Source organism: Microplitis demolitor, chromosome 2 (assembly GCF_026212275.2).
Source record: "Microplitis demolitor isolate Queensland-Clemson2020A chromosome 2, iyMicDemo2.1a, whole genome shotgun sequence".
Taxonomy (NCBI): Eukaryota; Metazoa; Arthropoda; class Insecta; order Hymenoptera; family Braconidae; genus Microplitis; species Microplitis demolitor.
In genome coordinates, this window is record NC_068546.1 from 17,594,341 (window position 1) to 17,619,212 (window position 24,872).

General features: G+C 29.8%; 2 protein-coding genes across 3 annotated transcripts in view; one reads left to right on the forward strand and one right to left on the reverse strand.

Annotated features, from left to right (window-relative positions):
* LOC103574239 (cadherin-23-like) overlaps window positions 1–24,872 on the forward strand; it is a 120,975-nt gene that overhangs the window by 25,382 nt on the left and 70,721 nt on the right. The gene's annotated exons all lie outside the window — the stretch shown is intronic.
* On the reverse strand, window positions 1,971–24,027 carry LOC103575627 (lipid storage droplets surface-binding protein 1). 2 transcript variants are annotated; one of them, XM_014441123.1, is made up of 8 exons: window positions 23,945–24,027; window positions 21,244–21,569; window positions 20,916–21,101; window positions 18,248–18,440; window positions 17,943–18,121; window positions 11,287–11,544; window positions 6,444–6,542; window positions 1,971–2,250 (listed from the first exon to the last, which is right to left on the reverse strand). In XM_014441123.1, exons 2-8 carry the CDS (start codon window positions 21,370–21,372, stop codon window positions 2,122–2,124), a joined length of 1,173 nt encoding a protein of 390 aa, XP_014296609.1. In that variant the 5' UTR covers window positions 21,373–21,569; window positions 23,945–24,027; the 3' UTR covers window positions 1,971–2,121. The 2 variants fall into 2 exon arrangements, with proteins under 2 accessions (XP_014296609.1, XP_014296608.1); XM_014441122.1 differs by having other exon boundaries at window positions 17,943–18,124.

Sequence of the window (24,872 nt, forward strand, 5' to 3'; positions counted from 1 at the left end):
AAAAATCCGAAACTAAATCTTATCATTATTTATAACTGACCTCTATAATCTAAATCCATAAATCAATTCCCAAACTCTACCATATCAATAACTGGAGGCTTATACCTCACCAAACGTACTCACTAAACCTGACTTTGAGTATGGATATCCTTGGTAGTTGCTCTCCTGGAACCGACTTCAGCTGGGATCATAAAACTTAAAACTAAGTGACCTATGACTTCCTCAGCGGTACAAGTGGTCATGACTTGTCCTCTGAGGCCTGTCAGACAAAAGCAATTAAAAATGACCAAACGGCTTCCACAACAGCAACGGTCACAATATTACTGTTGAGGCCTGCCAAACCAAAACTCAAAACTGATCCCAATCTGCATCCATCAGATTCCTTTTATACTGGAGCGCTAGCATTTCAGCTAGACCTCTGCAATCTACCAAGAAGTCTCATAGGGATAGAACTAGGTTCTATCATCAGATGATACCGGGTGACTAATTCAAGTCCCGCTCCACGGTAACACTGACTTCTCCACATACTCAAAATTCCAAAACTGTAAACTAAAACTCAAACTTTATCATTATCTCAAACTTTAAATCTCAAACAATATTCCATACTAAATTCCCATCATTCTGATTCTAAGTCTTTGCTATAATTTTTCTTAACAAAACCCATAACTGTAGCTAAACGTTACTCCATATTTAATTCTTAAACTATAACTTAAATCAAAAATCTGTATCAAAATCGTTAATACCTGTACGCAAAATTCTAAGTCTTGAGTTACCATGCTCGTAAATACAGTAAAAATCAGTTGGTGTTTGTGACGTTCACTTTGATTTGACCCCCATACGAAAAATAACGTCACAACTCCCGTCCTCCTGGGGAAGATTTTACGGTACGGTGAATCTACGTTGTCTTGGACTTTATCCTGAAGTCTGAAGCTGATTTCTGCATGCGTTTGTTTTACTGACTCTGGAACTATACTGCTGATACTCTCTACCATGATCGTGATTCGAATTCTCTCATCCTCGAAACTTCTAATACTGTTTACTCGAACCCACGACCTATAACATATAACTGTAGCGATATCGCGTATGTCCTGAGACATACTTTTAATCAGACCTATGCAGGTTTTTGCAAATTTGCCTGTAACTTTCGGTTCCACAACCTCTCATAACTCCACTCGGCCAAAGCCACTGTAAGTACGACGCCGTAGCGAGGTACAAAATACTTTTTCTTCTAACTGTAGCGTAAATCTTAAATCATTTAATCATAGTCCGATAGCGCCAATGTCATTGCCATTTCTGTAACCAGGGTACGGAGTCTTAATATGGTCGACCGCGGTTAGGCGACCGCTCGTCTTCCCGATGTCTGGGAGCCTTCCTCAACTGCTCCCGAGGAACATTCCCTCCGTACTCCTTCTTGTACGGTCCCATCGCCTTCCACTTTTCTCCACAACTGGGACACGTACGGGCTGTATAATTCGCCCTGCCGCACATTTAATTCTTAAACTATAACTTAAATCAAAAATCTGTATCAAAATCGTTAATACCTGTACGCTAAATTCTAAGTCTTGAGTTACCATGCCCGTAAATACAGTAAAAATCAGTTGGTGTTTGTGACGTTCACTTTGATTTGACCCCCATACGAAAAATAACGTCACAATATATATATATATATATATATATATATATATATATATATATATATATATATATATATATATATATATTTAGGAAAATATATATTTTTTTTCAAAGCAGGGATAAGCAAATGTTTTTTTCTTTGCATACTTAATTGTGTTAATAATCATTTTAATACTATATTTATGAAATATCTTGGTGTATCAGCCACATGCTATTATGTGATGCGCGTAGTTATCTGTTTACATCGAATAATAAATAACCATCCTTCATAAATTAATAATTAAGTATCTAGACGTGCCATACGTCCTTTAATAAATATCTATACTCATAATTCATATTTTTTTTATTATTTATTTCTAACAAATAATGCTTTATTTATATAGTATGTTTTCATTACACCATCTATATAATGTATTATTTTAAGATAAAGTAGTAGTGACATTAATCAAGAGAATAATTAAAATCAATATTTTTATAGTTGAAATATCAATCGATGCCGTTCAGAGGACGCAATATGGATGCACTTGTGTGGTTATTATGGTTTTGCCTAAGTAATTGAGATGGTGATAATTTTTGTGATTTAGGTCGCCCAGCAAGGAAAACAGCAATTCTTTCCTATAATTTTCATTTCAAATAATTTAGTCAAGTAATCACTTTTTTTTTTTTAAGCTCCTATTTTATAAATATCCACTACATTAATGTATTATATGTTAAAGTTATTATAATTGCATTAATTATAGAATGAGTGAAATCTTCCGTTTACGAATTTATTATGAAACATCGATTATTTTTTGCGTGTAAATTCTAGTTAATACTTTTCCGTCATCATTAACTCTAAATTTTCAAAACATTGCGTATATAGCAAATAGAGAGTTTTTTTTTATTGAACGAAGTGAGTTTTAAGTAAGTATGTTTTTTATATTTATTCACATCTATAAGGAGATTTCTTTTTTTAATTTATAAAATGTTTTACTAACTCGCTGAATCACGATTAAACTCGAAATGAGTGAAACAATAGCTCCCAAGACAGTATTTAATAGTCCACATAATTAACTCTTAACCGTTTTTGGGGGAAATTAATAAATGGATTTTTTTTAACTTCCCGCTAAGAAAATCGACGATTTTCAAAAATTTCGGGAAGTTATTGTTTTCACCCTGATTTTCGAAAATCGAGTTTTCATCAGATGTCGACGTTTTGAGGTCCTAGGAAGCTATTATGACTATTTTCAGAACGATGTCCGGCTGTGTGTGTGTGTGTGTGTGTGTGTGTGTGTGTGTGTGTGTGTGTGTGTATGTAAACTCTTTGTAACTTTTGAACTAATGAATCGATTTGGATGGTTGAGGTGGCAATTGAAAGAGCTTGTTGACCATCAACTTTCCTGAAAATTTCAGATTATTTGATCGAATAGACTCGAAAATATTTGCGAATTACGAAAAAATATTTTTTTTTTGTTTTTTTATTGATTTCTCAAAATTGATTTATACGATCGACTTCAAGATCTCATCAGCTCTAGTACTCAATAAAACGCGTCGATTGCCACCTCAACTCTCAAAATCGATTGATTAGTTCAAAAGATATCGGCGTTGGAAAGTTAAAAAAATAACATTTTATGTTATTTTTTCCGGATAAATCATAATATAACGTACTAAAATGTGCCTGATATCATACCAACTCATCTTTTTTATGGTTTCTTTTGACTATATAATGTCATCGAACTTGGTTTTTAGTTTAAATCATATTATCAACAAAAAAATCGATAAAACGTAGTTTTTAATATTTTTATCGGATATTTCATATTTTATTGTTTCTTAGATGAGTCAAAACTTATTTAAATCTTGATTTTGATCGCTGACATTGATTTCTGCCTCAATACACTTATTTTACTGAACATAATCAGGAACTAAATTTTAAAAACCGCTTCATTGATGATTTTCGATTCTTAAATTTTCAAACTTCAGCATAACAGGTAACTTGTTAGAGCTTGAAAAGATCGTAAAAAAACAATTGCATGTGATAGCATTTTCGAGCTCGAAGAGCTCGAAAATATATCTACACTAATGTTTTCGAGCTCTTTGAGGTCGAAAACAGCGAGAAGTTTTGGGGCTGGCCCGCAGGATCAACCGACGCCCAGATTTTTTTTATTGATAATACGTAAAAAAATCCGTATATCATGAAAATAATAATTAAAAAGCTCAATTCGGCCGCGTTTTATAAATAAATAATAAAATAACAATAGAGAAGCTGAGACACTGTGTATTTTCATTAAAAAACTTCTATCTATTTATGTGAAACCCTATGATGACTGGTATTAAATCAAAGGGCGATAAATTCTGAATAAGAAAAGTCAAAAACCAATCTCCTGGGGCTTATTATGTTTTGCGAAAAAAATTAATTAAAAAAAACAAAATAATTAATTGTTTACATTTTGTCACGTTGTCGGTAACAGAGCTGCAGAAACTGAGCTAGAGGGCGCGTGCAAGCTCGGGCTCAGTGGTTGTCATCTTCTGCAATATAAAATGTTCTAACCAAACGCGGCCGAATTCAGCTTTTTTATTATTATTTTCGTGATCTACGGATTTTTTTACATATTATCAATAAAAAAAAATCTATTTGTTAATTTCCCCCAACAACGGTTAAGAGTAAATTAAGTGGACTACACGTCGGAATGACTGCTTTACGACGTCTTTTTGAAGTTGTCCTCAAGAAGTCTTATTATGATTTCTTAAAGGTGTCATTTTTAAGAACTCTCAATTAAGAGTTCTTGACGACTCCATAAATAAGACGTCAGTTTGATGACGTCTAAATACAGTCTTTTTTTAACTTCTTTATGAAGTCAAAATTAAGAGCTCCTTGAAGACGTCATGGTAAATTCATACTGAAGTCTTGTTTGCGAAGTCAGAAAAAAGAACTTCTTGAGAACTCTTTAAAGACGTCTTACTGAGTTCGCCAGGTGGCTCATTCGACATCTTGAGAACTTCTTAAAGACTTCTTTAAGATGTTGATAAGACGTCCAAATCATAAATAGGAACTCATTCAGAACTCATCAAGATGTCACTTTGTTATCTGGGTCCGCAAAGAATGAGAATTATAAGAAACCGGTTTTTGAAAGAACTGGTGTCACGAGAGGATCTTTTCAAGCTTACTCTGATCGGAGTCTCTATTTTCTCAGATGAAAGGAGTGTAGGCCTTTAGCGGCTTAGACTCATAAAAGTCACAGTGAGATCCCATTAAACCGGCTCCAAAATGGATAGCTCCGTTACATTAATTAATTAACTGACTAAATAACGAATTGCTTTAAGCTTTGATTTGTCTTGAAAAATAAGAGCCCCGAAGACTGAAAGATTATACAATTATCTAAAAACCGGAAAACTGATAATTATTTGCTCGAAATTATAATAATCAGAAATGAAGAAAAACCTTTTTAGGGAATAAGACGAGGTCGCATTTTACTGATTTTCTCGAAATGACCTGTTGACTAGTACAGGAAAATAGTGCCACTTTTTCAAGTCCTTTCTGACTGAGAATTTTTATTTTCTGAGATAGAAAGAAGGCTTACGTCATATAGCTGAGACAGTCCTCAAAAGTTGAGCATAGCAAGGAACGGACGTAGTAACTAGTGACATAAGTTAATTACCTTAATGAATTATGATTGAACTTTCCGAAATTGTCTTTTTTGTTAAAAAGTTATATTTGTCTTGCCGCTCTGTATGATCATAAGAAAGTCATCTTATTGGTATCATAAAGTAATCTAAAAAATTGTGTTTTCTATCTGATACCAAAGAGATATCTTTCTGACATTCATGCCAAGCGGGTTGTATTTTTAACTTACCGCTAAGAAAATTTACGATTTTCGAAAAATTCGGGAAGACATTATTTTCACCCCGATTTGCGAAAATCGAAATTTCATCAGATGTCGACGTTTTGAGGTCCTAGGAAGCTATTCTAACTATTTTCAGAATGATGTCCGTGTGTGTGTGTGTATGTAAACTCTTTATAACTTTTTAACTAATGAACCGATTCAGATGGTTAAGACGGCAATCGAAAGAGTTAGTTGGCCATCAACTTTTCTGAAAACTTTAGATCATTTGATCAAGTAGACTCGAAAACATTGGCGAATTACGAAAAAAAAAATTTTTTTATTTTTAGTTTCTTATTGATTTCTCAGAAACGACTTATACGATCGACTTCAAAATCTAATCCACTCTAGAACTCTATAAAACGCGTCGATTTCTGCTTTCGCTATCTTAATCGGATAATTCGTTTAAGAGTTATCGCGGGAGAAAGAAATGGAAAAAACGATTTTTTGTGAATATATTTGAAATGACTAAACTAAACAATTTCAAAATTTGATCAGCTTTAGGATTTATTAAAACGCGTCGATTGCTGCCTTAACCATCAAAATCGGTTAATTTGTTCGTGAGATATCGTAAGAGAAAGAAATGCTAAAAACGATTTTTTTCGAAAACAATGACATACAAAAGTATTTTTGAGCTTGAAAACAGTGGGAGATTTTGGGGCTGGCCCGCAGGGTCAACCGATTTTTTTTATTATTATCATTGTTTAAGGCTGAAACATGAATTTATACTACTTGTATTTCACCCGATGGATTTTTTTAACCAATATTATGAATAAAATTCTCTCTTGCATTCACTCTAAATTTAATCGGCATTTGCTCTTTCAATTCTTTATAGTGTATCATGATTCAGAATTTTTAATTCCAGGTCTTAAATAATTAATTCATGATTTTATACAGGTTTTCTATAATTGTCTATTGAATAATTTATTGCCAACAAATAACTCCACTTACCAATAAAATATTTATAGTGCTATTAAGATTTTTTATGGTTGATTCAAGAGTTGAAATTTGTGACTCTGGCGTACCACGTTTATTAGATTTAGAAGCCACCTGAAAATTATTTAATTTAATAATTTGATTTTAATAAATGGCATTAATGTATCGGAGAAAGTCAGACAAAATCGGGTATCTCATTATTTTTATAAGAAGTTTTAAAATAGTTGAAGATGTCCAGGACTTCTTTTTATACATTTTTTTTTTTTTTTCGTTTTTTTTCTTTTGTGCTTTTAATCTAATATTGTATTGTTAATAATATCTTTCAGTTAAAATATCACTTCAATTACTATATTTGAAATTTTTGTTTAAAACATGAAAATAGTCCATTGTTTCGTTTTTTTATCTTTAGGGTATCTTATGCGTCCCAACAAATAAAAATTAATTTTTTTCAATAGCAACTAGAAATTCGTCTGTACTTCCACCGAATGTAAGCAAAAATGAAACATAAAAAGTTAAATTCATGATAAAACAGGACATCGTGTGATAAGAGGTGGAACAATATGAAAGTCGGAGAGGGTAGTTATTTGCCTAAGCCAGATCCGAGGACCATTATTTACTGTGTCTGTATTTATGTTTCATCTTACGTCATTCATTATATTCGTCATAACATCTACATGAAACTTGAAGTTTCAATGATTAAGCCCAGTCAGAACATATTAGTTAAAAGTTAATGTTATTAGAAGCTGTCAGCGTATGCTTGAAACACTAATGGCAATGAAGAAAAATTTTATTTACATACAAATAAAAGTTGTCAGTTATTTCGACGTTTGGAAAATAATTGAGAAGTTCAAAATTCGAAACAAACAATTAAAATGCCAATGAGGATGAAATGAACAAAATTATATCTTTATCCAGTGAATACTTTTACATAAATTTGATGTCGAAATGACTTTACGCTAAGTGATACTTAATATAAGATGTAAGTCACACCTAAGTCAAGTATAAGTTTTTATTTCACACTTCTTTACGTAAGATTCTACCGTAATAAACATGATGTTACCGTGATGCCCATTTGACATCATAATGATATCATTGTGATATAAAAGTTATGTCACAGTTATATCAAAAATAGTTGTTATTCAGACGTTAACATTACATAACTATATTATCCCGGAAAAAAATGATCAGACATGGACGGATATGAGTCTTTAGGCCTGATCAGACATGTAAAATGACCGGGTATAATTGAACCTGATCAGGTCTGTTTGTGTCCGATCAGGAATATTCATGCCTGTTCCTGCCCAGCCAGTGAAAAATATTATACATGAAGTATTTAGCGCTTCAGACATGATCGTGCATGAAAAGGTATGTACAGGTCTGATCATATCTGACATCAGGCATAAACATGCACGATCATGCATGGTTAGGCCTGAACGTATTTAACGCTTCAGACAGGATCATGTCTGTCCATGCTTAGTCAGACATGGCCATGATCAGGCCTGAAGTATTAAACACTTCAGACGCGATCATGCATAAACAGGCATGATCATATTTGATCTGACATGAACAGGCATGATCAGACATGATAAGGCTTGAATATACTTAACGCTTCAGACATGATAATATCTGACATCAGGAATGACCATACATGAACAGGCATAATCATGTCTAATTTTGGATCTGGTCATATATAAATAGACATGACCATGTGTAATTTCAGACCTGATCATTCATAAACAGGCATGGTCATGTCTGAACACTTTTTCCCGGAATGTTTTGAAAATAGAAATATGACACTGCTATTATATTACGTTCATATGACAGAATTCAAAATCTGATTTAGCTTAAGTAATGACTAGAGCCAGGAAGTTTGCCCTGCTAAAAATAGCGTTACAAAAATTTTTATAACGACAATTTTGGTTGGCTAATTTAATTTTTAAATGAAATCGAATTCAAAGAGAAAACAAAAGAACGATCTATATTGAAAACAATTTAAAAAAATAATAGTATATTTATAAGAGATTTTTTTTTATTTTATGTCTCACTTGGACCGAGTTAGCTTTTTTTTATTCAAAGGAAAAAATTGGAATAATATCATGACCAAGCTGGGGTACTAAGTGCTCGAGTTTTCCATATTGCGCAGTCAACTCTATTTACTATCAAAGAAATTTTTTTTTTCAATAGAAATAAAATGTTTCTGTACATCTTGGAGTTTTCGGTACGTCAGCTTGAGTCGCGTAATTTCTTCTAATTTATTTTATTATAATTTAGGATAAGAAAAGTTGACTTTCCCATTCTAGACAGCTGGATGACTCAGTGATTTAGCTGTCCGAGTTGGGCCAGATCAGCTTTTTTTTTTCAAAATAAAAATGTTCAGGTCCAGTTGATGATACAAGCTGAATAACTAAGCGATCCAGCAGTCTAAGTGAGATCAGGTCAGCTATCTCGTTCTTTATAAAAACAATGTTTCTGTTAATTTGATGGTCAAGGCTGTGGTTCCAAATGCCTGGATATTGTCTTACCAAAAGTCCTCCCTATCAGCCTTTCATCCGAACGGAGAAACTATTCTATTCTCTGTTTCGGTAAGGAGTCTGAATATTGTATACCTAGTTCATCTCAAGAATGTCCTACCATTAATCACGTTAATTACTTTAGATAATGTCAGCAAGATCACAAGCAAGATTGACGGCAAGACCGCCAGAATGATCACGTGAAGGATTGCCTACAAGACTGTCAGCAAAATCGCAAGCAAGACTGTCAACAAGATCACGAGCAAGACCGGTTTTTCCTCAAAAAAAAAAAAAAAAAAAAAAAAAAAAAAAAAAAAAAAAAAAAATGGGAGTAGTTGGACGAACAAGCTGGAGTAATAAGAGGTTGAGCTGTTAAACTTAGATCTAGTCAACTTTTTTTCAATAAAAAAATTTTGTTCTTTGATTTTTATTCCTTAATGAGATTTATGTTCAATCGTGACTTATCTAGTTTTTTTTTATGAAACATAAATTGGTTCCCCTTGAATTTTATATTTGACTGAAAGAATTCTAAGTTATCTCTTATAAATATACTATTTACTATTAATATGTTAAATTATTTTCAATGTAGATCGTTCTTTTGTTTTCTCTTCGAAATCGATTTAATTTAAAAATTAAATGAGCCAATCAAAATTGTTGTTATAAAAATTTTTTTAGCGCTTTTTTTAGCAGGGCAAACTTTCTGGCTCTAGTAATGACGATGTCATGTTACTTGTCGATTATTACACGATAGTGTGTAAATATATTTAGTAATTATTTGTACGTAAGAAAATATCTCGCAACTTATCAAAAAGTATGATCTGAATGTCATAAAGTGACTTGTATGTTTCATTAGATTATAATGTTATTAATATGACACTTGTAAGTAAAAAAGTAACTTTACTATCAATTAAAAGTGTGGTATAAATATTGTACAAGACATACCTAATAATTAAGTAATTTTAAAATATAATATACAAGTTACATTTTATGTCATTGTGATGTCAAAATGGCTTCACAAATTTTTCATCATATACCTATGATCTATGTATGAGGTCAGTTTAAGATTATGTGTTCATTGAGTAATTATGATTTAATTGTTATGACAGCTTTGTACATCAAGAGTGATCTGCAGTCTGTATATCTGTATGATATCTTGTTATGTCAATTTCACGTAAAAAAAAGATTTAGAACTTACGTACTCACATGATAGACATGTTATGTCAATTTTACGTACGAAAAAGACTTAGAACATGTAATTATATGTGATGAACTTATTATGTCAACTGTACGTAAAATAATGATTATAATGTTAGATCATGATATGATATAAATATTACATATAATAAACTTAACATGTAAAAGTCATTGCATGATATCATATGATCGTAAAATTTTATATTAATATGATGTCACAATGATATTAAACAACATAGCATTTAATTGAGGTCATAAAAAAAGTCAGTTTAATATCAATTGATGCCTTTCAAGGCGTAATATTGCATTATATACATATGATCTATGTGTGAGGTCAGTTTTAAGTCATTAATTGATTAGGTAGCGGGTTGATTTCCTAGGGATAAAAGCAGCTACTTTCATCTTGTTAATTTATTGAATTCGTAATTTAAGCTTACATCAGTTTGTAATGGCATAAACCTGCACTGATCGAAGTATTTATTTGAGCCAAATAAATATTTCTTAATAGTTAATAAATGGCTTATTTGAATAGAAAGAAATGACACATGAAGTTAATTAAGTAGTGTTATGACAAATAATTCATAGGACCTTTTAATTTTATTTTTTAAATGAAAATTATACACACAATTAATTTTAATTGAGAATAAAAATTATTATGCGAAATATATAAAAAAATGAAATATTATAATAAATCTTTACTAACTATCACACTTATTAAAGTGGTATAATAGTTAAAAATCGCAACAATGTTCGCTCAAATATGAGATTTATTAACAATTAATAAATCTATATTTGAAGGATATAAATACTTATTCCAACCAAATAATTCTGGAAAACTGTTTCAAATAAATACATTTATTAATATCACATAAATACTTCTATCAGTGTGACATTAACTTATTGAGACTGGCTAACCAAGCATTGAAAGCTTAAATTGCAGAGCAGATGTTATGAAAAAGTATGTTTTTCTGAAGTATCTCGTTCCTTATCCTAAAGCTAAAACAATGTAGTCAGGTAGGTCAAAGGCCGCATAGAAACCAATGCACTTGTATTCGTTTCTATACAGTTTTTAACCGCTTTGAGTGAATTCTATGGGAACTTTTACATGGGGATTTTGTCCAGCTTGTTCCGATAACAATAGTAAATCATATTACTTTCAAAGTGGCTTCTGCAATCGATAACAATTGATGTGAAACTGTCATCATAATAATTTTAATGCGTCGAGGAGTCCTTGTAGCAAATGCAGTAGTAGCATTAATCAAATGCACCATTCTACGTGCTGATTCACGTGTTAATAGAACGAGAAGTTGATCTATTGTATGAGGACGTTCTTGGTTTTCTGGCTCTGCTAAACTCAATACTGCCCACATTTCTTTTGATTTTTTATATGCCATTTTTGGATCTGTCACAATCTGTCATTTATTTGTTTATTATTAATCATTTTATTATAGAAAAAACAAGTGAACATTTTGGATAACAAATAAAAATTATGAGCTTCAGAAAAAAATTATTTCAAAATAGATAATTATCTAAAAACAGTCGGGCAATCAACGAAGCCTGACGGTTTTCATATAATTCGTATTTTCAAAGATAGTATTTTTTATTAATAACGTAAAAACCAGCATTTTGTCTCTAGAAATAAACTGTAGAAGTATAAAATTGCTCGTTTTTTTTTCTGTCTTTATTTTAGGGCTCATATAACTAACAATATTCAATTAGTAAGTCACGCCTAATTTCATAAACGAATGAATGTGAGAGACTTAAAAATAAACAAAAAAAAAAAAATAATTTATACTGCTTTCAATAAGCAACGAAGCAAACATGTTAAACCGAAGGAAATTCTTGAAAGAATAAATTTATGTAAAAAATTCAGTTTTTTTTAATATAAATCCAAACATTTAATTGTCAATTGTATGTTTCCATTTTTATAAATCATATAAGCTTTAATAAAACTCTTTTTAGCGCCATTATAAAGACACAGTGGATATACGGAGTTTCTGTGAAGTAAAAATGCGTGTAAAATGTTCACAGTGTATTGACTACTCAGATTGAAAAATTAGATCTGTTTTAAAATAAATGATAAATTTTAATATTTTTTATTTACTTTAGGTTTTAAAATCGTATTGACTTTATATGGAAATTTCATCAGTTTTTGATCGTACTATTCCCTACCCAGGACAATGTCAGACTGTACAGTCAAAAAATACCATTCACTCAAAAGTTTATATACGTATGTATGTATGGATATATATATATATATATATATATATATATATATATATATATATATATATATATATTAGAGTGTGCCAATGGAATCGATGTTTTTTTTTTCGGTCCAATACGAACATTAGGTTGTGTCAAACAAAAAAAAATCGTGTTAAAATTTCACCTTAATATGTCCATTTTTCAGTTAGCGCTCGCGTAAATAAGAATTTTCCGAAAAAAATTTTTTTTGTCCCAACTTAATGTTCTGTAACTTATCAAATATAACTGATTAAAAAATGTCCAAGGTGCCATTTCGTAGAGAATGGAATCCTCTACAAAACTAACTTTTGATCGAATGAAAAAAATCAACCACATTTTCACTGCAGTCATTTGAACTTAATTTTTTTTAAAAATTTACATTTATATTTATTATAAAATGCTTATAAAACGATGTTACTATGGATGAAACCTATTGAATTAAATTTTTCTAGGAACCTTTATGATCTAAAAAAATAGTTTTCATACTTGAAATAATAAAACTAACTTTAAACAATTGATATTAACGATTTTTCTAACAATACTTTTCTCTTGTTTTGACGTATTTCGCATTTAATCTTTCTATTAATTTTTATCTGCATTAGAATATCGTTCATAATTATGATTTTGAGATTGTCATACCGTTTATCAAAAATCATGACTTTATTGATAAAAATATACATCGTTTATGATAATACAATACCTATAAAAATTCAATTAAAGGAAAAAGTGATCTTCGAGTGTGCAAAAATTGTCTATCCATTCTGTTACTAGTTTTTAAGAGCTAATGATTTGTCAGAAAAACCTATTGCAAAGATCAACTATACCTGCTACAAGCTAATTAATTAATTAATTAACAAATAAATTAATTAAATAATTCCTACTACAAGTTGTTGCTGTCCATCGTAAACAAATTCCAGATTGTTTGCAATAGGTTCTCCCGACAAATCATAAGCTCTTATCAGGACTCGAATTTTTTCCTCATTCGCCTGAAGCACTATAAGGACCTTGTTAGGTTAATATAAAATTTGTGTTATTAGGGTGAACCTGACAAGTTCCTTGTGAGGACCTCATCAGGATATCTTTATTCAGAAAAAAAGTTATCCAATCCTTTTAAATATTCTATGTACAGGCTAAAAATTGAACAAAGTACGAATAAATATTATATAAAAATCACGTCAGTCATTGCAGCACGGATTTTTTACTTCTTCATCAGTTATTCTTCGACATCATAGTCAATATAATACCTATCCTTACAATATCACATATGTATGTCAGCGCAGTCGATAGCATCACGGTCCGAAAATTATTATTATCTGAAAATATCCGATTAAATCCGATTGAAACTGATTGAAAGTCAATCAGAAATTTCCGATTAAATCTGATAGGACGTTTTCAATCAGTTTCAATCGGAGTTTTTAATCAGGGTAAATAATTATCTTAAGAACGGTTATCAGATAATTGTGTCCAAGCTTTTCTATGCAATAAAAGCTCTAAACGTAAAATAAAGACACAGACCCGATGCTTTACTCTATGAACTAGCGAAGTGCATTTCAATTTTTTGATAACTTCCATTTGTTTACGAGAAAAGCTTGGACAAAGTTCTCATTTACTGTACAAGTGCAACAAAGATAGTACCGTTTATTCAGTTGAGTGCGAATAGAGAAACAAATGAAAACGCGTCTTAAAATATACTTCAAAAATATTATGTTATGAATTTAAATGATAATTTTACTTTTTAATTTATAATATATTACAAAAATAATATGAATTTAAATAATAATTTTACTATTTTTCAATATTATATATATATATATATATATATATATATATATATATATATATATATATATATATATATCTGTCCCCAAAATATATTATGAATGTAAGTAATAATTTTACTATTTTTTCAATATTAATTCAAACATGAATCTAAAAAATTAATTTAAAATATATACTACAAAATATTATGTTATGAATATTAATTCAAATATGAATAATTAATTTAAAATATATATATTACAAAATATTATATTATGAATTTAAATAATAATTTTAATTTGTGAATCATGAATCAATTCAAATAATAATCTAAATAAATAATTTTAATTTGTGAATTTCAAATGAATTTATATTATGAAATAAAACTATATAAGAATAATTGTAACGTGAATTTAACGAATTTAAAGAAACTGCCAATTTATAAATTTAGTACATAGATATATATCATATATTTAAAAACTAAAATATAAGTTTAAATAATTTTAATATTGTTAATTTCCATCAAATATTTAATAAGTAAATGTGTGTTTAAATAACATTTAAAACTACGAAAAATCTATTATTGTAAAATTTCACATCCATGTTTCCCCGCGAATCCCCCAAAACAACTCATTCCTAGGAATCTATAGATTTCTAAAAATCAAAAATAAAACATAATAAATTCTATAAAATTTTCACGGGGACATAACACAGAACGTAAACCAAAGAATACACACTAAAAATGTTAACGGGAAATTTATAGGAAATTTTATTCCCTTTAAAAAAAGTCCTATGAGTCAAGTCGCTAAAGTCTATAGTTTCCGAGTTATAGTAATTTTTATAATTTGAAAAATATAATATTAAAAAAAAAATTACAATTGATATTTTATTTTTTAAATTATAAAAATTGCTATAACACGGAAACTATTGACTTTAGCGACTTGACTCATAAGACTTTTTTTAAAAGAAATAAAATTTCCTATAAAATTCCCATGAACATTTTTGGTGTACACTCTTTGGTTTACGTTTTGCAAGCCGATAAAGGTCAATTTGATACGAAAAATGACTTCCTCAGCGGACATCAGTAAAATACCTGGAATTTCAGGTAAGTTACTATAGGCACTTTTGAAGAACACCAAACGCCCTACAATTTGCGACCAAAACCGCGTTGATATCATAAAACGCAGCTGAGTATTAGAAAGTTAAAAAAAAAAGTAATTTAATTTACGTGTATTTTAAATAGAAAATCTTGGAAATCAAATGGAAAGTACTTAGGATTGGAATTAAGAGCTCAAACTTGGCAGGAATTTTTGTTTTTGCATGAAAAACTATATTTTGCTTGATGAGCAACAAAAAAAATACTTTTACCGGAAACGAAGCACCCTAATATATATATGTATATATTTTTTTTTTTTCGACGAGTGTTATATTTTAACCCTACTCAACCAATTCTGATAAGTTATGACAAAATTCCTTGAAAAATTGACCATAAGGGCAAATACAATAGTTAGATTTTTAAAAAATCTACCTAAAAATAATTTATGTACCTGGATTCTGATTCATAATTGATTTAAAAAGTAACCTATATTTTAAGTGACACTGTCTTGCATATGCATAAAAATTTTTATCTCAATCAGATGAGTGGTTGATGAGTTCGTTGTATCTAACGATACAAACAAGCAGAGAGACAGACAGACAGACAAAAATTCAAAAAAGAGTAGATACAGTATAAGTGGGTCATAAAAATATTTGACACATAATTCGAAATATATACACTATGTACAGACAGAGCCTATAGATTTATTAGGACAGATAGTATATATATAAATATATATATATATATATATATATATACACGATGTAACGCGCCATGTCGTCACGATAACGCCCGCAACTCTTAACGGATCTTAACGAAATTTTATACATTCATTTATTGGACGATTACCTTGATCAAGTTCGAAGATAAGCCCAATCGATCGATTAGTTTGGAAGTTGTGGATGTTTGAAATTTTTTTGATTTCAATAAAAATGAATTTTTTGGCTTTATCCTCAAATAACTTTTAAACCAAAAATGATAACTTGATTCTGTATAAAGTATCTCAAAATTTGTAGGGTTCGCTTCTATTATCACTATATTACTTGTTTTTTTAACATTCTTGTCTAACAATTTAATCCCTGCTCAAAAGATCCGATAGATTCTTATAGCTGTATGTATAAGATCCTATACTTAACTATAGCACTTCTCATAGAACTCATTCATTCTTATAAAATCTCTATGGGAATTTATAAAAATCTATTGGATTCTATGAGATTTTCTAAACAAGGATGATCTCGAACATTTCACAAAAAACTAAAAAAGCTTATTTTTGCAGCTTAGTCCTCTAATAACCCAAAGGTCTCTTTACATAAGAAATCTACCTTTCTCTTCCGGGTAAGGTTCGATGACTCTTTATATTATGTTTTTATCATAATTATATTTATATTATATTATATTAAAGTATATCCTATTCTGCTTTAGTATATACTGTTCTGTTTTAGTATGCTATTATTTTTAATCATTTTCAAATACTTGTTTATACTTTTATACTTATTTTTAATTTTTATAGTTCAAGGTGAGACGTAACTTCTTTGAGCGCAAAGAGCACACACACACACACACACATACACACACACACACACCAGTGTAGTAAAGTGACCGTTAGTTTTTACTTCGACTTAGTCACGAGTCCTTGACGTAATGTTTTTTTTCTTCTAATCAGTCAACAATATTTGCAAAAATTTTTCCCAAACTTTGACCTAAATCTGCGCTAAAATTGAACTTCTAAAAAAAACTGATATTGAAATTTGAATCTTTATTAAAGTAAATTAAATCATATTACTTTGATACGCAAATAATTCATCTTATAAGCTTGTTTATTCAACTGACTTGATGCAAGATAATTTGACCAGTAAATAATTTTTGGTAGATTTTTCGACGTGAAAATCACCATTCAATTTAAAAAATAACTGATGGAAATTTCAAAATGGTCCATTAACGAAAAATCACGAGCTATACTTGGCCTTACAAAACTAGTGATAATGTTCATTAGATTGGATACATAACTTTTAGTGAAAAAGGCGGTTTTGGAACTAAAAAACCGAATTTCGGACATTATGAATATTCTTAACTCTCTTTAAATGAATTAGTGAAATTCACTCCGAATTAGTGAGTGTGTAATTGGAACCAGCTATAAGTATACTACCGGTCAAATTAGTAGTATTTTTGTAGCTGTAGAAATAGTGGCTATCCACCGATTTATTGTGAATTTCACTAATTATTTCTAGAGAGTAGTTTGAACTATTTTTCAAAGAGTTTTTGTGGAAGTTGTATGCATTTCAAAGCTCTGTTTATTTTTTGGCTTCGATATTTAATCATTTCAAACTTAGGCGTAAAGTTGAAAATTTAATATTTCAAATTTTATCTATCAGAAACTGATGATTACCAACGAAAATTGTAGAGTTAATATTTATTTTTAGAAACAATGTCCTTACCTACGCTGGTTTTCACGTGACTACTAAAAAACGTCATTATTTATAAAATGCCCATTTCCTAATATTAAAAAAAATTTTTTTTTTGATGTAGTTCCTTTTACATTTTTTATTTATTCATTTTGCTAACGGCATTCAAACAAAAAAACATCGAAAACAAAAATTTCTAAGATTATTCTTATCAAGATCAGAACTTCAGAGGCTTTTATCGGGTTGTCGCTAAATTAAAAAAAAAATGAACGTACAATAATATTAAAAAATTAAAATCTTATCATACCAATTTAAATATATTCATGAAGATATGTACGCACTCAATTCCTTGATTTTTGAGAGCTTGGGCTTCAGCTAATGTTCGCCGAGTAAGTCTTTTTTTTAATTTGCGAGAAAATCTAGCACCATGTTGGATTGTACGTGCTGTTTTACTTGTCTTTACATTTAATTTAGGATCTCCCTCAGCTTCTTGGTAGTTACAAACAAAAAGATAAAAATAATATTTAATATAAAAAATGAAACAGAATCTCTTAATTATATAAAGGAAAATGTTTTATGTTTATAATACAGTATATTGATAAATAATCTTACTTTCAACTGCATTGTCTGCGGCAACAGCTGGTAAATAATGGTCAACGTATTTGTCAACAACAGTTAATGCACCGTCCAGAGTATCAGCAGCTACGTTTGCAGCTTGACTACCTATTTGCTTTACACTTCCGGCTCGTTTAAGTACTGGCCTCACGAACTTATTATTCATGAATTCTCGTGTATTCGTGTAGAGCTATAATCAAATAATGCAAAAATAATAAATACGAATAATAACCTACTCTAAAAAACGAATGAAAAAGACAATGATGTAAGGCTATATATATTTATTTAACAATAAAATAAATGCATATTTAGAAAAATAATTGATTTCTTTGACACGTAATTTTTTTTGTACTATGACAAAAATTGTTCAGGGAAACATTAATGTAATAGTGTAATACAGGATACCTCTATATTACTATCAAGAAAGGGTTATCGTCACTGCCAATTTACAGCGGGCATCCCGTTCCATAAATGCTTAAAATTGGGAATATAATAATTCTGAAATGATTCTTACCAGTGACACTACAAGCGGTGGGCACGATCTAGTGGCGAGCACCGAGCTACTACTCCCACTGCTGCTGCCTAGCACCATAACTTTTTAAATCAATAATCATTGGGTTTAAATATATATTTATTAACCTCGAACGAATATATATTTATTCTAAATGAATGTATTTTTTTGTGTCTAAGTAATATTTATTAGAGTTAACCCGCTTGGCATTAATGTCAGAAAGATATCTTTTTGATATCAGTTAAATAACATAATTTTTTAGATAACTTTATGATACCAATGAGATGTCTTTCTGACATTCATCCGAGCGGGAATATAATATTATTTTACTTTCATGTTTGGATTTGTTGGCACTATAAAATAATTTAGTTGTCTATTAAATCATTTGTTAAAAATGACAAATTAAATTATATCAACATAATAAAATTTAGTTGTCCCAAATAAATTTTGGTTTAATAGAATTTAACAAAACCAATTTAATTGTCCGAAGACGGATTTTTTCTTAGTGTAGTAGAATATAAAATTAGAGTAATTTTTTGAAAAAAATGCGCGAAAATGTTAATATTCTTTATTTATTAAATCTAAATAAATCTTAGTCAGTTCATTCTTTGTAAGAATCTTGTCAGCTGATAAACTACATTTTAAATCTTTGTAATGAAAATCAGTGCCATAAGGTTGAGTCATCACCAATAGTCTTGTCAAAAGGTCAACCAAGTATGTTGCAGTCCACGCTCGGGATGTCCTACGTATTTCAAGAGATTATCGATGTAAGTTTACATGCAATTGATAATGTTCGCCAAACGCGGAGTTATTTATGTTTAAAATTTTGTTTAATTTTACTTTTTCTTTCAATTTGTTGAACATCATATATAAATCTTGGAATTTCATTTACAAATAGTTGATAGAAAACATTGAGATAAATTCTTTAAGCTGGAAATCAGAATTAGCAAATAGTAATACTGTATAAGATCAATTATTTGAATCGATTCTATAACTCATGTGATCAGACCCAGGATCTCCTATTTACGCATTGATACAATAGTTCTTTTGGTTTTCTATCTAATGTAAATATACATATATTCAGTAGACGGTGTTTGTAAATAATCAGAATCTTAATTAAATCAATAAAGTAATATTATAATAAAGAAAATTACATTATATGATAAACTCATTACATCACTGTCCCTATCCTGTAATCAAGCTGCGTACTCATTCATACTAGGTATTTCAGAACCCAATTACTCATTTACCTGAGTTACTGATAGAGGATTGCTCGAACTTTATGGTACGAGGAAGCAAGGTCATACCCTTACAATTTTTTTTTTCTGAATATGCTGAATAAAAAATAGTTTGATTTACAACTGAATAGTCACCTTAACTATACTTTTCTGTTACTGTTAACTAGTATCATATCAGTTAATGAAACTGTAATCGATAGGGGAGGTTTCGTTTAACTATTTTTTTATAGTTCAGAAGTTCAGAAATTTCAATATTGTACTATAATGTGTTTGAGTTTGAAAAGCTCATAAGAAAACAATGGCATCTAACAGTATTTTCGAGTTCAAAAATGTATTCACAACGATGTTTTCGAGCTCAAGGAGCTTGAAAAAAGAGGGAAGCTTTGGGGCTGGTCCGCAGGAACAACCGATATAGAAATTTTCATCTTAGTGTTTGTATGGCAGAAGTGAAATATCTTCAGTAGTTTGTGTTAACTATATTGTTTTCGAATTTAAATACAACAAAAATGGCTGACCAAGCTTGCCCGTCACGGGATAGTCATATTATCATGCAAATAGTTGTAAATTAACTTCACCTATTCAATGATTCTCACAAAACCCTGACGGTTTTAAATCAGCCTGGAAACACCCTGGGAGTGGAAACACGGTGGAATCACGGTGGATCCAGGGTGGTTACAGGGTGGGTTTGTGCCATTTTATCACCGTGTATACACGGTGGTTACATGGTGTTTCCACGATGGTAACACGGTGTACCCACCCTGATTCCACGGTGTATTCACCGAGATTCCACAGTGTATCCATGGTGATTACGCGGTGTACGTGGAATCACAGTGGGTACACCGTGTAACCATCATGGAATCACCGTACATTATCATACATCATTGATACATGTTATTATAAAAATTAGGGTACTTACAAGCTGTGGAGGCAGATAAATATATGGAACTCGTTGTTCAACGATGTCAATACTCTGACAAAGAAAATGATCGATTGAAGAAATAGGTCCATCAAACATCAGTATTGCTGGTTTAACTGATTCAGCAGCGAATTCAAGAGAATGTTCTGCTGTACCAAGACTCCAATTTATTAATGAATTAGAACGCTGTTAATATAAGTAAGCAATTAATATCATTGAAAGTCACAAACTAGTTTCATATTAGGAAAAAACTTAAGGTTATGAGAATTAACAACTTTCAAAGGAAACCATCAAAAAATTTTCATAATTATTACATATATATTAATACCTTCATTTTATTATAGACATTGCTAGCTATTTTTATACCCGTCTCAACGATTGGTAAATTGGAAATTCTTGACACAGATTCCATATGAAAGTTCGAATGACGTCTTTGAATAGTTTCTAGTGTAGCCATTTTCGATACTCAAATTGTTAGAATTCCACAATATTCAATACACTTTTTTGCCTTACTTTATAATCAAATACACTGCTGTATATGCCAATGTGTTTTTTAACTATCTTTAAATTGATTGTTTGAACAGTCGTGATGTAAAAAATAGAGGGTAATGAAAATGATAACAGTAAAAGGTTAGAGCGCCGTGAGCCGCATATCTTTAATCAGTAGTAAAGTCGAGGTCATAAGTTTACTTTAAATATAAACATTGGATTAAACTTCTACACGATATCAATATAACTGACTTTGAATAAAAAGAACTATTGTTTTTAGTTAATATATAAGAGCACAACTTTACCTATATTTATACTGATCGAACACAAAAAACAAGTTTCAATTTTTTTTTTCGACATTTTTGGGTAATTTTTTTTTTCTTTTTTCCTCACATTTACTGAGTAACTAATGCAAAAATAGATGAAAAGTCGCAAAAAATCACCTTCCCTGATTAAACAACTGAATTCGACCAAATTAAAAATTTTAATTCTACTCAATTCTGTCGAATTCTGCAAAACAGAATTCAACTGAATTGATTATTTCAAATCTGTTATATTCTGTTAAAATCAGTAAGGCGGAATTTAAAAGAATTAAAATTTTAATTCTGCTCAATTCCGTCAAAATTTCACTTCATGATCTAAATAAACAGTTCTCTTCATTCTAGACTATTATTTACTTAATTCAAATACGTTCATATTTCAACCAAAACTCTTGCGTTCATATACCAAGAATGATAAGTTCTTACGGCAAGAATTTGCTTTCTTGCACAGAGAAAGTTTCTTGGCTGAAAGCCCCACCACTAAAGGTCAAACTTTTAACGTGCAGTAGAGATACGGGGGTCATAAGTAAGTTAAAGGTGAAGAGGAGAGGAAAAGCACATTTGAGCTACTTGTATTTAAAAATTTCATCCTATTTCTATCATTCATTGTGGCTACAGGCACAAAGCGTGAGATTGCCTCTCAAAGGGTCTTAGGCTTGAGTCCTATCTCTGACTAATTGCTTTTTTTTTTAATATATCTAAGGCCTAAAATTTCTCATCTCAAGAAAGGTTATCTTATTCCAATAAAACTAACAATCTTCAGTCAAGTAAGGTATTTCTTGAGTTAAGACTAAGGTATTCTTCAGCTAAAATTAAAATTTCTTGTCCTAAGAAACTTTTCTTGATTCAAGAATTTTAAGTTTCAATTCGAAAATTTTGTAGTTTTAAATTAAGAATTTCTGAGCAAAATGATATTTTCTACCAAGGATTTCATTTCTTCAAGTAAAACTTTTTTTTCTACACTTAAATTCAGTAACATTCAAAATCTAAATCAGAAATTCGCGGACTATTTCCGAAATAAACAGGAGTAAATCAATTTAAAAAATTTTACACCGTTTAATTTAAAACGATATCCAAAAAAGCAAAGATTATTTCGTAATGAAACAGAATAAAACCGATTTAAAAATTTTGAATTCATTTCAATTCAGTTTAATTCGGAGTCAAAATCAGAAATCCGAAGATTATTTTCGAATTAAACATAATAAAACCGGTTTAAAAATTTTTAATTCGTTTTAATTCAGTTTAATTCGGAGTCAGAACCAGAAATTCAAAGATTATTTTCGAATTAAACAGAATTAAACCGAATAGAATTATTTAAATTCATTTTAATTCGGATAAATTCTGGTTTTCCTACCGAATTAGATAGAATTCATTTTTAATTTAGGTACCGAATTAACGGAATTTATCTGAATTTAATAGAATTAAAAATTTAATTCTGTTTAATTCGATCGAATTCAGTTGTTTAATCAGGGTTTCCATTTTCATGGTAATTACACAATTAAAGGAACAAGTTCTGTTCCTTTAATTGTTTAGCAAAACTTTGATCGATCGACTCCGAAAAACGGTTTGATAGATCAATTTAAAAATTTTCAGGCCTATTTGGAAAACATTAAGCTGAAAAGGAACCTGGCAACATTATTCTTTTTATGGATATTTTCAGAGTAGCGGTCGATTTACTAAAATACCAGAAAAAGGCTTTTTTTTTGTACTTATTTTTAATGGATGTTAAAAATAAAAAAAAAAAAAAAACAAATTTTTACAAAAAAATGATGAACGGGTCTTGTAGGGAATTTATTCAAGTTTTTAACGCCACCCTCAAATTTACTGTGTGATTATCAGTACCTGAAATATCCTTGATGAACCCAAAAGGATCATTTTTCGTTTGAAGGCTGATAAAAAATGCAGATTACAGCTAGATATCGATGAAAAACTAATGTTGTGAGGGAATTTTTTAGCTTAGTGTACCCCCAATAACCCTGTAAATTTTCAAATTGATCTATCTAACCGTTTTTTGGGAAACAAGTATCGTTCCTTTAATTGTATAATTACCATGTATATGAAAAGGTAATTTTTTGCGACTTTTCATATATTTTTACATTGGTTACTCAGTAACTGTAAGGAAAAGAGAAAAAACTTAATCAGTGAAAAAATTTTCTCAATACTATTTTGGTAGATTTTACAATTTAATTGTTGCAAACGCAAATGCAATTATTCACTTACATTAAGTTGTGAAGTTCCATCACTTTGATGTGATTATCGTTCAGAAATTAATCTAATGTAATGATTGTCGGTGAATGTCATGCTCCTCAGTTTAATAGCTTATGGATAACTAAGTGATCAATCAACTTTTTTTAAGGTGTAATTTCTAATTTTATTTATCAGATAAGGTATCATTTCGATCTAAATAGCAGTATCAGTTAATCATATCAGTGGATTGGCGTTGATATCTTTAGTTTTAAACCAGCATAAGTGTGGTCGGCTATGATAATTGAAAATTACTTTTCATTATATTCATTATAATGTACTGCAAGTATTAACGGTCAAACATGATAATGAAAACTCTTAATATGTATACTACCTTATTTTTTGTATATTGTATACAATTAATAATCATTACTGTTGAAAGTGGTAAGTGAAAAGTATTTATGATTATCTCAATTCAGCATTTCGGTATATATATATATATATATATATATATATATATATATATATATATATATATATATATATATATATATATATGTCTTAGTCTTTTCGCGAAATCCGTCATTTCATGAAATACTTAGGCACTTCCGGAAGCGTCGGCGTTTAGTGAAAAATCTTTAAATTGCATTATCAGCCTAGGTAGTTCATAAAATAACTACTTGAGGCCGGCATCTCGTGTTCAAAGCCAAGATACATAATCAGACACATAGTATAGTTCGGATTTTTATGTAATACATATTATACACCATAACACGTTGAATAAAGAAAAAAAAATTAATAATATTAAAAAATGGAAGATATAAAAGCAAATAAAGATTTATTTGTAGAAAAATATCATGAATATTATGGAAAACAACCTAACCAACGACCGTATACTTCGGTATACTTAAAAGAAGTAAATATTAAATCAATTATTTTTTTAAGTTAAGACTTTTCTTTTTTC